This window comes from Carlito syrichta, unplaced genomic scaffold, assembly GCF_000164805.1.
Source record: "Carlito syrichta isolate Samal-C Ts95f unplaced genomic scaffold, Tarsius_syrichta-2.0.1 Scaffold303724, whole genome shotgun sequence".
Classification (NCBI taxonomy): Eukaryota; Metazoa; Chordata; class Mammalia; order Primates; family Tarsiidae; genus Carlito; species Carlito syrichta.
The window spans coordinates 121,431-134,152 of record NW_007247820.1 but is presented as its reverse complement, the minus strand read 5'-3'; the positions used below and the strand labels follow the sequence as shown (position 1 = coordinate 134,152).

Sequence of the window (12,722 nt, the reverse complement as noted above, 5' to 3'; positions counted from 1 at the left end):
CCACTGCACTCCAGTCTGGGTGACAGAGTGAGACTCCAACTCAAAGAAAAAAAAGAAAAAGTAAGTTTTAGGAAAAATGCAGGAATAGAAATAGTGAAAGAAAACTTTCTCTGATATCTTAATTAATTCTTTATCTTGCATTTGTAAGCAAAGGAGGCTGCCAAGGCAATTAAAATAATAAAGTTCTCTGGTCTGGTTTTGCATCATGGCTTTAGATGTATAATCTCTTGAACAAGTTACTTGACCTTGCTAAGCCTTAGTTTTCTTATAGGATCCGTGTACACTTGGGAACTTATAAAAAATATGGGCAGAAGTAGGTTGTGTACCTCATAGGTCTTGATGACTATTTACAATGATGCTAAAGTGCTTTTCTCAATGCCTGTCACCTAAGAAGCACTTGCTAAATTTTTTTTTTTTTGGAGTTCCACTCGGTTTCCGAAGGTGGAGTACAGTGACATGCTCATAGCCACCCTAGCATCGACCTGCTGGGCTCAGGATCCTTCCGCCTCAGCCTTCCAAGTAGCCACAACTACAGGTGCACGCTACCACGTCTGGCTAATTTCTTGATTTATTGTAGAGATGAGGTCTCACCAAGTTGCCCAGGCTGGTCTCAAACCCCTTCAGGCAACCCTCTTGCTTAGGCCTCCCAAAGTGCTGGGATTATAGACTTGAGCCACTGTGCTGGGCCACACTTGATAAATGTTAATCGTCAACTGTATTTGGCAGACAATGGAAGAACAAGAAATGAAATCGTATTAGAAAATAAACATTTGAAAAATAATGAATTTAGCACATCTAATTAGACTGATTAATAAGAAGGTAGAATTTGGATGAAAGATATTTAGTGCTTAAGATCATATTTAATTTGAGGGGAACAGTCTTCTTTTTAATTAGTGTACTTAAATCAGAATGAAAATCCTCTAATGATTACTATCTTTTTAAAACAGGTTCAAGATTTTTGGAAGGTTGCCTCTTATTTCTTTACGAATCTCAGATAAAAAACTGCAAGGGATTATGGAACTGGTTGAAAGCATTCCAAAACCTGAACCTGTAACGGAAGTATCTGCCCCTGTCAAATCATTTCAGGTAATGTTATTTTCTGAATTATTATAAACATGAAATAAGAAAGTCCACAAATAATATTTAAAGCAACCTCAGGAATTTCAGATAAAACAATTTATAATTCATTTTGAGTAGAGATTTTAAAAATACATTTTAAAAGAAAATTGGTAAAATGGTAATAAGTACAAATAGTTAAGAAAGATATAAAATGATAAATCTACCTTTTGTCACTTTTGCAGCCTCTGGTGCCTCTCTCCAGTGGTAACATTGTTGACTATTGTTTCTCTAGTTTTTCAAAAAAGTGTTTATGGTATTAGTACAGTGTAGTGTGTTTATGCAATGTATGCATATTCTTATGTTCTTGAATATTAAATAAATGAGATCATTATGCTTATTTTCTGAATCTGTATTCTTTTCACTATTATACATGTATACATGTTATATACCTTAGAGATGTTTTTGTGTTAGTATATACAGATGTAATTTCATTTTTTTCATAGTGATACAGTATTGAATTGTGTGGATATTCCATCTTTTGTCTAATACATCTCCTTTTGATGAACATTCACATAGTGATGAATGTTTAAAGTTATGAAAATACTGCTTTGAACCTCCTTATAGATATATTTGTTGATACTTTTATCTATAGGATAAATTCCTAGAAGTGGAATTGTTGAGTAAAAGAGTATATGAATTTTAAATTTTGCCAAATTTATTTTCTAAATTGAAAATTAGTTTATAGTTCACTAACAGTGAATGAATGTATTTTCTCCACTCTCATAAGCAAATGTTAAAATTTCATTCCAAGTGAAAAAATATTATCTTCTGCTTTTAATTTGCGTTTTTTAATGAGTAGATAGAACATATTTTCCTAAGTTTATTGGCTATTTGAATTTCTGTTTTTGGATACTACTGTTCATATCTTTTTTCTATTGGGTTATGGTTTTTCAATTAAGGAAATAATATACCTGTCATTTAAAATTATTTTTTTCCATTTTGCTGTTTGACTTTTATCCCATACATATATTTATTTTTGCTGTGCAAAATCTTCTTACCTTTTACATTATCATATCTGTTAGCTTTTTCCTTCAAGACTTCTGAACTTTGATTATGTGACTTTTTTCTTTCCAAGAAAATTTCACAGAGAAAATATATATTCACAATTTTCTCTATTTTTTTTTGGGGGGGGGGTCTTTATTCATGTTTAAATTTTTTTTTTTTATTAATAATTTCAGGTTTAAAAAATTGCAAGGCCAGGCTCAGTGGCTCAGCCTGTAATCCCAGCACTTTGGAAGGCTTAGGCGAGTGGAATGCCTAAGCCCATGTGTTTGAGACCAACCCGGGCAACTTGGCGAGATCTCATCTGTACAATAAATCAAAAATTTGTCGGGTGTGATAGCGCATGCCTCTGGCTACTTGGAAGGCTGAGGCGGAAGGATCGCTGGCACCCAGCTGGTCGATGTTGGGGTGACTGTGAGTGTGCCACTGCATTCCAGCCTGAGATATGGAGTGAGACTCCAACTAAAAAAAAAAAAAATTTGCAGAAATAGTGTAAAGGACTTTTCCTCCTCAATCCATTAGCTGGCATAGTGTCCCATTACTTTAGTATTTTGCAGTATTTTTTTTTCTTGTCTGTTGGTGAACTTTTTGTTTTCTTCATGTCTTTTGGAGGACAAAAGTTAAACAAAAAAAATTTTTTCCTGAGTTAGGGTCTCACTCTGTTTCCCAGGCTGGAGTGCAGTGGCATGTTTATGACTCGCCACAGCCTTGACCTCCTAGGCTCAGGTGATTCTTCCCCATCAGCCTCCCCAGTACCTGGGACTATAGGCACATGCCACCATGCCCAGTTCAGTGTTTTTTTTTTTTTTTTTGTATAGACAAGGGGTCATTATGTTACCCGGTATTACTCTTTTGTACTATTAAAGTGTTATTTTACAATAATGGTATAAATTTAATTGTTGAGTTATCTTTGCTTTCCTAGGACAAATTCCTCTTGGTAATGGCATACAGTGCTTTTAGTAGGCTGTTAGGTTTGTATATTGACATATAGTTTTTTGTTTTGTGATATATTTATCTGGCTTTGTTATTAGGCTTCATATAAGAGTTAGGATATTTTCTCCTCTTCTACTTAATGGGAAGAGTTTGAGGAAGAAGATGTTAATTCTTCTTTAAATTTTTAGTAGATCTTATTAGTGAAGGCTAACTTTTCTCTCCTAGCAGGATTTAGAATACTGTTTTAGTCTCTTAGTCTAAGTTTGTTCAGATTTTAGTTTTTTTTCTTGAGTCAGTTTATATCTGTCTTCTAGGAATTTGTCTATTTCATCTGTTATCTAATTTGTTGGCCTATGGATTTTCATAGTATGCTTTATAATTCTTTTTACTTTTGTAAAGTTAGCAGTAATGATGTAAATTTTATTTTTGATTTTTAGGAATTTACACTTCTTTTTTCTTAGTCTATCTGACAATTTGTCAGTTTTGTTAATTTATTTTTTGTTCATTCTGTCTGTTGTTTTACTATTCACTATGTCATTTATGTCTACTCTTATGTTTATTTCCCTTTGCTAGCTTTTGGTTTAATTTGTTTTTCATTTTTCTAACTCCTTGAGCTATTAAATAAAGTTAGTGATTTGAGATCTCTCTTCTCTTTTGCTATATACGTTGATAATTAGAAATTTCCCTCTGAGCACTGCTTTTACCACATCTTTTTTTGCTATGTTGTATTTTCCTTTTCCTTCATCTCAAAATATTTGAATTTTTTTCAGATTTCTTCTTTGACACATCTATTGTTTAAGAGTATTAACGTCTATGTGTTTGTGAATTTTCCAGTTTACCTTCTGCTGTTGATTTCTAGCTTGATCCAGTTGAAGTCAGAGAAGATACTTTGTATGATTTCAATTGACATATGGTCTGTTCTGAAGAATGTTCTACATGTACTTGAAAAGGATGTGTATTCTGCTCTTGTTGGATGTTATGTTCTATATAGAGCTGTCATATCTAGTGCCTTATAGTATTGTTAATGTTATTTTTTTCTTATTAATCTTCTGTCTAAATTCTTGATTGAAACTGGGATATTGAAGTCTTCATCTATTGTAGAACTATTTCTCCAATCTTTCTACTAGTGTCTTATTTAGTATTTGGGGATACTATTATTGAGGACATATATGTTAATAATTGTTTTATCTTCCTAATGAACTGTTCCTTTTATTAATATATGATGACTCTTATGTTATTTATCATAATTTTCGTTGAAAGATTTTTTTCTGAAATTACCATAACTACTTCAACTCTATTGTGTTTACTTTTTTTTCTTTTTTAAATAGAGACCCGGTCTTGCTCTTTGCCCAGGCTGGATTGCAGTGGCATGGTCATAACTCACTGCAGCCTCAAACTCCTGGCTCAAGTGATCTTCCCACCTCACTCCAAGTAACTAGGACTAAAGGCATGTGCCACCATGCCTAGCTAATTTTTTAATTTTTTGTAGAGTCAGGGTCTCGTCATGTTTCCCAGGCTAGTCTCAAACTCTTGGACTCAAGCAATATTCCTGCCTCAGCATCCCAAAGTGCTGGGATTGCAGGCATGAGCCACGAAGCCTGGCCTGTGCTTACAATTTGCATAGAATATGCTTTTTCGTCCTTTTACTTTTAATGTATTTATGGCTTTGACTTTAAAGTGAGTGTCTTTTAGATGGCATATAGTGGGATCATACTTTTAAATCCATTCTTCCAATCTGTGCACTTTGATTGAATAGTGCAGTCTATTGACATTTAAAGTAATAATTGATGACGAAGGACTCATTTCTGCCATTTTGCTACTTGGTTTCTTTATATCTTATATTTTTGTCTTTCATTTTCTTTATTACTGAATTGCCTCTTTTTATGTTTAGTTGATTTTTTTGTACTGAGCTATTGTGATTCCTTTGTAATTTTCTTTGTGTGTACTTTAAGATATTTTCTTCATGGTAACTACATAAGTTACATTTAGCATCCTGAGTTTAGATTACATTTTAATTAGATACCAACTAACCACAGTATCATAGAAAAACTTCTCCAGTACTGCTCAGTTTACCTCCCCTAAATGTTAACTTGCATTGCCACAAATTGTATCTTTATACAGTAAGTCCCCTACATATGAACCTTCAAATTGCAAACTTTCAAACATGTGAATGTGCATTTGCATGTCCATTCACATTAGTTAGTTCACATGTCTGGCATCCATTGTCATACATACTCTACAAGTGGTTGTGCTTTTGTGTACTTTAAAGTACTGTATAGAGTACAGTAGTACAGTATCTTTATTTCAAGCCCAGGATGTCCAGAAGCAAGCATAAAAGCAGCAGTGATATAGCTTGATTAATATGTAACTACATATTAATCAAACAAAATTGTTGTAAAACTTTGAATAAATGTCTTTGTGCTAATTGACATTGAATTATTTTTCTTTCAGATTCAAGCATCTTCTTCTTTGGGAACAGCACAGATTTCACAGAAAGTAATCCCTCTCTTGGATCTTCCCTCAGTTTCTGAAGATGGTAAAATGAAACCACTTAAGGATATTTTCTTTATTATACATTTATTAAAACAATTTCCATTTTGAGGCATATTTTCCTCAAATGACTACATAAAAAGAAGGGAAATGTCTTTTCCTTTTAACCTCTAAGTTCTTCACTGAGGTTTTGCTAACAAAAGAAAGATTAACAAGAGAAAATAAATAGAAATTGATTAACATTCATATCTCGTGTGTACACAGAAAAAACTCAGGGATAAGTGATTAAAATTTGGTTTATATACCAACTTGGGCTTAAACAAAGGAGGAGAGGTTTTGGGCTTCAATGCTTAGGGTAGGGGGAGGCAAATTATGGGAAGGTGACCAGGAAATATATGGTAAACAAGAGTAAAGTTTGTATGCATATTTAATTGAGTGCCTTCTCCTTTGATAAGAATGTCTTGTGATTAAGAGTCATCTTTCCTGATGTCATGGTTCCATCCAACAATCGGCTGCTTCCGTTGTGGTCAATCAAATATGAGAGGCAGAGAGATGGGAGAAGAAGGAGTTTTATCCTGATACTATGGGAGGGTACAGGCTGTGTAGCCATCAAAAAGCTGTTCATTTAGGCAAAGTTTTCGTACAATATCTATAGCAAAGCAGGCAGTGTCTTACCTGTCTCAGCTATTGACTAGTAATAATAATGCTAATACTAATAATAATACATGTCCTATGACCATTGCTCATTTTCTTTTTTCTAATCTCTGTTTAGACACAATGCAGTTGCTTGCATAGCCCAGTGTTCAGATTATATCAATATTGCCATTCTTCTAAGTTACAATTACCTTGAACAATTTGAGGCTGCCTGTACTTTCCAGTTGGTTACAGTTTTTTTCTTATTCTGGTTCACAAGGCTTAGACATTATACATAAAATTAATACAAACACATGAAAGAAAGTAGTTGCCATCTAAAAAACTAAGGGAACAGATACATTTCTGAGTTTTAGGGAGTTTCAACAGAGGCCATTTCTTATCTTTCCTGAAAAGCAAAGGCTTTTTCAGGGGCATGCAGTGTTCTTGCATCTCCTGCTTATCAGGGGGCTCAGTGCAGATGGTTGTGTTCCCTTCAGTACCAGCGATAATTACTAGGTCCAAGGGCAGTGAAGAGGGAGAAGAAAAACGTGCACTTTTAAACTCAAGTGGCTTCTATGATTAGCCCAACTCAGCTACAAAGAAAGTTTCCCAGTACAAGTTTCTAAGTATTTTTTAAATGACTTTTCTCCACCAAAATGGCCTAGTACAGAGAGGGAGACCTTTACAAAGGTAGCTTTCCTTAATAAATGTTAATTTCCTTTGCAAAAAGGAAACTTACACTCTGCCTTTAAAGCTTTCTCTGTGTCTGCTGTTCTCAAAATAATAAAACTCACTACAGTCCTTATGCCAAAAGACATCTTTTGGAGTGGCATATTCTAGTGTACTATAGTTATATAAAAATATCAGGCAATAGCAGATACTTTTATATTTTCAGGAAATTTCTACTAAAATTTTCTTAAAATAATAAAATTTGGATGTTCCTTAAGGTTGCTTTTGCAATGCGATTTTTTTGGAATATAAAAATTGAACTCATAGTCACAAGGACCAACTATAGATTAATCATCTTTATTTGACTGTGAGTTAAAAAAACCCCACAAAACTTTGTAAGCCAAAAAGTGACTGAAGCAGATATCAGTTGATTTAGAGGTTTATTTTGCCAAAGTTGAGGACACTCCTGGAAAAAAGAAGAACAAGTCACTGTAGGATCTGTGGCTTTTGCTTTTTCCAAAGAGAGTTTTGAGGACTTCAGTATTTAAAGGGAAAGGATCAAGCAGGAGGTGAAGGAGAAAGGAGGATAGGTGTGAGGCAAGTGGTTAGTTCCTGTGAGGTTTTGATTAGTATTTAGTGAATCTACATTTTACATGTGAAAAGAGGTAGAGGAAGTTAATTATGTGTTTTTCTCTGTGCTCAGTAAATCTATATTTCACATAAGATAGTGAAGATGTGAAATTAAAGCTGTATGTTTAAGAACAAAAGGAAGGCTGGTTTGTTTTGTTTTGTTTTGTTTTACATGTGACTTAATTCCCAACCCTAATTATCCCTTTGGCATAGTGAGTTTGGGGTCCCAAGATTCTGTTTTTTCTCTTTCACAACTTTATAGATGTCTAACTTATAATGTGTTATTTGGAAAATTTTGCTAAAGTACATTTTTTAACTTTAAAAACTATATTTTCATTATTAAAAGAAAAAAGTTTTAATACCTACATTCATATTTAAAAACGTATAAATATTCTGATATTAGTTATCTACTTATTTATGATCACATTAAGAAAAAATGTTTTTCTGCATTTCTAAGACATTAAAAATGTGCCAAATGTTAGATAACAGAAACTGCCATGTTGATTTTTGTTCTTTTAGAGAATGTTTTCTTGTGTGCAGTTACCAGAGACATGTTGCCTGTGAGGTTATCTACTTTAATTTCAATCTTAGATTATTAAATATATACTTCTGATTGTATTAGTGCCCTTTAAACCTCTTTTCAATGGTTTTACTAAGTGGTTGAATGTTTTTTCAGTTTTTGGTTCTTTTTGATATCAATGTGTATACATTTGTATACATATATCAATGTGTATATACCTATATGTGTATGTGTATACACATACAAGTAGTATTTGATTTCAGTTTACTCCATTCAACTTCAGGGCTTGTCCTCTGCTGCTTATATTTTAGTTTATAACTAAGTCCTCATATACTATCCAAGTAGAGTGAGCATGAAGATGTTACTTTGCAGGCTGGGCATGGTGGCTCAAGCCTGTAATCCCAGAATTTTGGGAGGCCAAGGTGAAAGGATTGCCTGAGCCCACAGGTTTGAGAACAGCCTGGGCAACTTGGCAAGACCACATCTCTATAATAAATTAAAAAAAAAAATTAACTAGGCATGTTAGCACATGCCTGTAGTTCTGGCTACTTGGAAGGCTGAGGCGGAAGGATCGCCTGAGCCCAGCAGGTCGACGCTGGGGTGACCATTAATGTGCTGCTGCACCCTAGCCTGGGCGATGGAGTGAGACTCCAACTCAAAAAAAAAAAGATGTTATTATGCATATTCATTATATGTATAATTATTGGCATTGTCATAAACAACTTTAAAATAGACTGTTGATTTCAAAAGATGATCTTTATGCTAAAGATTACATTTTGTGGCTGAGTACAGAGACTTATGCCTGTAATCCCAGCACTTTGAGAAGCAGATGTGGGAGGATTGCTTGAGGCCAGGAGTTGGAGACCACCCCAGACAACATAGTGAGAACTTGTCTCTCCAAAGAATAAAAATACTAACCAGGCAGCCACTCGATAGGCTAAAAAGAGAGGATTGCTTGAGCCCAGGAGTTTGAGGCTTTCAGTGAGTTATGATTGCACCACCATACTCCAGCTTAGGTGACAGAGTGAGAACCTATCTTTAAAAAAATAAAAACTAAAACAAAAAAAATCACATTTTGTAATTTTCCATAGATTTTTGTCATCATGATAGTTTAAAAGTACAGCAATCTGGTTTTTTCTATTTATCTTGATTCTCAAGTTTATATTCAATTTTTAAAATAGACCCTAAGTGTTTTAATCTTCATATTTATTTCAGAAAAAATAGTAAAATGCTGTTAAAGTGATCATTTTTATTATTGACTTAAACAATATTCTATGAAATTCAGACTCAGAGGAAGAATTTTTTGATGCACCATGTAGTCCCTTGGAAGAGTCTCTTCAGTTTCCAACAAGAATTAAAAGTACTCGACACAAAAAGTTACAAAAGCAGGATTTTTCAGTAAATGTGACTATGTGTAAAATACAATTTGAAGTACCAGAGGTAAGTACTGTGGTAAGATTAATGTGACTTATTTAAATTGTTTGCTATTTCTACTGTTTGTAGCTTATTTGTATAGTTGTATTGCTAACAAGCACTCTTTTTTCTGATTAAGTTAAATCCAGACTTGTTTCCTCTTCATTCTCGTTTTTTGAAAATAACTTTCTTAATCAAGAATTAAGAGTTTAAATGACGTATTGTGGGTATTCAATGCATTTTTTGAAAATGATTATTTTTGTAGTGTGTATATTGTATGCATATATGAGTATAAAATCTCTCCTAAATTTTAAATATATAATGTATCACTTATATATATACTTCATATTCATATATGACCATCATGCACATAAGCATGTTTTTGTTTTATGTAGTGGTAGTTTCTTTCTTCTTTCTTCTTCAGGTTTTGATTCAATTTTATCACCTTGTTGGAGATTGTGAACTACCTGTGGTAGAAATTGATGTTTTAGGATTGGGCACCGGAATTGAGTTTAGAACATATGATTTGAAAGCAAATGCCTTTTTGAAAGAGTTCTGCTTAAAATGCCCAGAATATTTCGGTAAGAATTTCTGTTTTTAAAAATAAATTTACAAGTGCATGAGGCTTTGAATTTGAACAGATTTTGATTTGAATTTAAATTCTGTCATTTGACTTTGTGACCTTGGAAATGTATGTATGCTTTCTAAATCTTAGGAATAAAAGCACAACTTTGAAGAAAAGCTAGCTTTAAATGACATAAACTTTGGTCTGGAATCTAAAACAAATAAACAAACATGAATAATACATTTAATTTTATTGGCTCCCTTTTGCCAATTTTTCTAGGCTCTGAATCAATACATTTGCTAAAATATTCTTAGATAACTATTACATTATGAGTTAATCTTTAACTTTTATCTTATAGTTGATAATCCAGGGGGGTAGGCCAGAGATAAAATTAAGATAATTTTTTTCATTAAGGACAAATAACCCGGGCTCGGTGGCTCAGCCTGTAATCCCACGCCTTTGGGAGGCTGAGGTGAGTGGATTGCCTGAGCCCGCGGGTTCGAGACCCACCTGGGCAACTTGGTGAGACCTCATCTCTACAATAAATCAAAATGAGTGGGACGTGGTAGTGCGCGCCTGTAGTTCCAGCTACTCAGAAGGCTGAGGCAGAAGGATCGCCAGAGCCCAGCAGGTCGAGGCTGCGGTGGCCGAGAGCGGCCACTGCACCCCAGTCTGGGTGACAGAGTAAGACTCCAACTCAGAAAGAAAAAGGACAATCATATGGTCATGGTTGAATTTTATTTTTATGTAACAGAATACTGAAAGACTAAATTAGTTTCCTATTGCTAATTTACCACAAACGTAGTATCATAAAGCAACCAAAATTTATTTGCTTTTAAAATTTTAAAGATGTGGAGCACAATTCAGGATTAGGTATACATGTGGTCATTGTACAGGTAAATTTTGGTCTCCATTTTGCCTGGTTTGGCATCAGGTACCCTTATTTATGTTATGTGCCTCCACACCCCATCCCCCCGTGGTTTCCAGCAACTACCAATCCCTTTCTTACAGTATTATGGTAAATGTTCAGGGTCCACTTATGAGTGAGAGCTTGTGGTACTCAGTTCTTTGTTTCTGTGATAACAAAAATGTTTTATTATTACTATATTTTAGAGATTAAGTCTTTCTTGCCTGGGCTGGAGTACAGTGGCATGATCATAGATAACTATAACCTTGAACTCACATGATCATAGTTAAGCTTGAACTCCTGGGCTCAAGTGATCTTCTCAAGTAGCTGGGACTAAAGACACACACTACCACACCTCGCTAATTAAAAAAAATTTTTTTGTAGAGCCTGGACCTTGCTATTTTGACCAGGCTGGTTTCAAACTCTTAGCTTCAAGTGGTCCTCCCACCTCAGCTTCCCAAAGTGCTGGGATTACAGCCCTGAACCATGGTGCTTGGCCCCACTATTTTAAAATTGTATAGGGCAGAAGTTTGACACAAGTCTCACTGGGCAAAAATCAAGGTGTCAGCTGAAGTTTCTTTTTGGAGGCTATAGAGGGGAATCCATTTCTTTGTGCAGACGTTAGCAAAATTGTTACATGTGGTTTAAGTCTGTGTTTCCTGGTTGCCTGGAAACTCATAACTACCCTTAGCTCCTTGAGGCATCTATCAGTCTTTACACATAGACCCTCACATCTCAGAACCAGCACACGGCATCAAATCCTCCTCACACTACCATCTGTCTAACCTTTTAGTCTGCCTTTTGCTTCTTCTCTTGAAAACTCCAGTGATTAGATTGGACACACCTCCATAATCAAAGATAATATTCCCTTAATCACATCTTCAAAGTCCCTTTGTAATATGAGGTTATATATTCTTAGGTTCAGGGGATTTAAGTGTAGACACCTTTGTTGGGGGCTGAGGGCAGTATTCTACCCACCATAAACCATTTGTGTTCTAGAATAATAATGGATATATCATCTCTAAGAAATATTCTTTTTTCTGTGTTAGGCATTTAGGAGCATATTATTTATATTTCTTCAGTTTTGGATTTTTATTTGAAAGATAATTATGAATGATAAAGGTAATGATTAAGACAACTATTCAGTAGCTTAATTTCATTAAACTCCTTTGTAGCATAGTGATATATATGAGTGAGGTGACATTAAAATTTTTTTAATAGATTTTGTTTTTAGGGCAGTTATAGATTCACAGCACAGTTGAGAAGGTACAGAGATTTCCCATGTACTCTTTGCATTTCCCATGTACTCATGCACCTTTCTCATGATCAACATCCTCCACCAGAGTGGTATATTTGTTACAATTGATGAACTTACACTGACACATTATTATTACCCCAAATCCATAATTTACATTGGGGTTCACTCTTAGGGTTATATGTTTTGTGTTTTGGCAAATGTATAATGACATATATTTGACATTATCATGCTGAAGAGTTTGACTGCCCTAAAAATCCTCTGAGCTCCATCTCTTCATTCCTCCTTCCCACTTAAACCCTGGCAGTCATGGATCTTTTACTGTCTCTATAGTGTTACCTTTTCATATGATCATAAAATACGTATGTGATCATAAAATACTTATCCTTTTCAGGTTGACTTTTTTCACTTAGTAATATGTATTTAAGTTACCTCTATGCCTTTTCATTACTGGATAACTCATTTTTTTTTTTTTTAGCAATGAATAATATAGCATGATTTATTTGTTCATTCATCTACTGAAGATATCTTGGTTACTTCCAAGGTTTAGCAGTTATGAATAAAGCTGCTATGACCATTTGCATGC

The 12,722-nt window shown here is 34.3% G+C and overlaps 1 protein-coding gene across 1 annotated transcript in view; it reads left to right on the top strand.

Moving 5' to 3' along the window:
- Nucleotides 1–12,722, top strand: part of LOC103261504 (vacuolar protein sorting-associated protein 13A) — a gene marked incomplete at its 3' end in the record, with an annotated part of 187,695 nt that overhangs the window by 78,042 nt on the left and 96,931 nt on the right. Inside the window, exons 23-26 of the mRNA XM_008059114.1 lie at nt 948–1,086; nt 5,506–5,590; nt 9,282–9,436; nt 9,834–9,990. Coding sequence (XP_008057305.1) covers nt 948–1,086; nt 5,506–5,590; nt 9,282–9,436; nt 9,834–9,990 — 536 coding nt within the window. The remainder of the gene's footprint in view (nt 1–947; nt 1,087–5,505; nt 5,591–9,281; nt 9,437–9,833; nt 9,991–12,722) is intronic.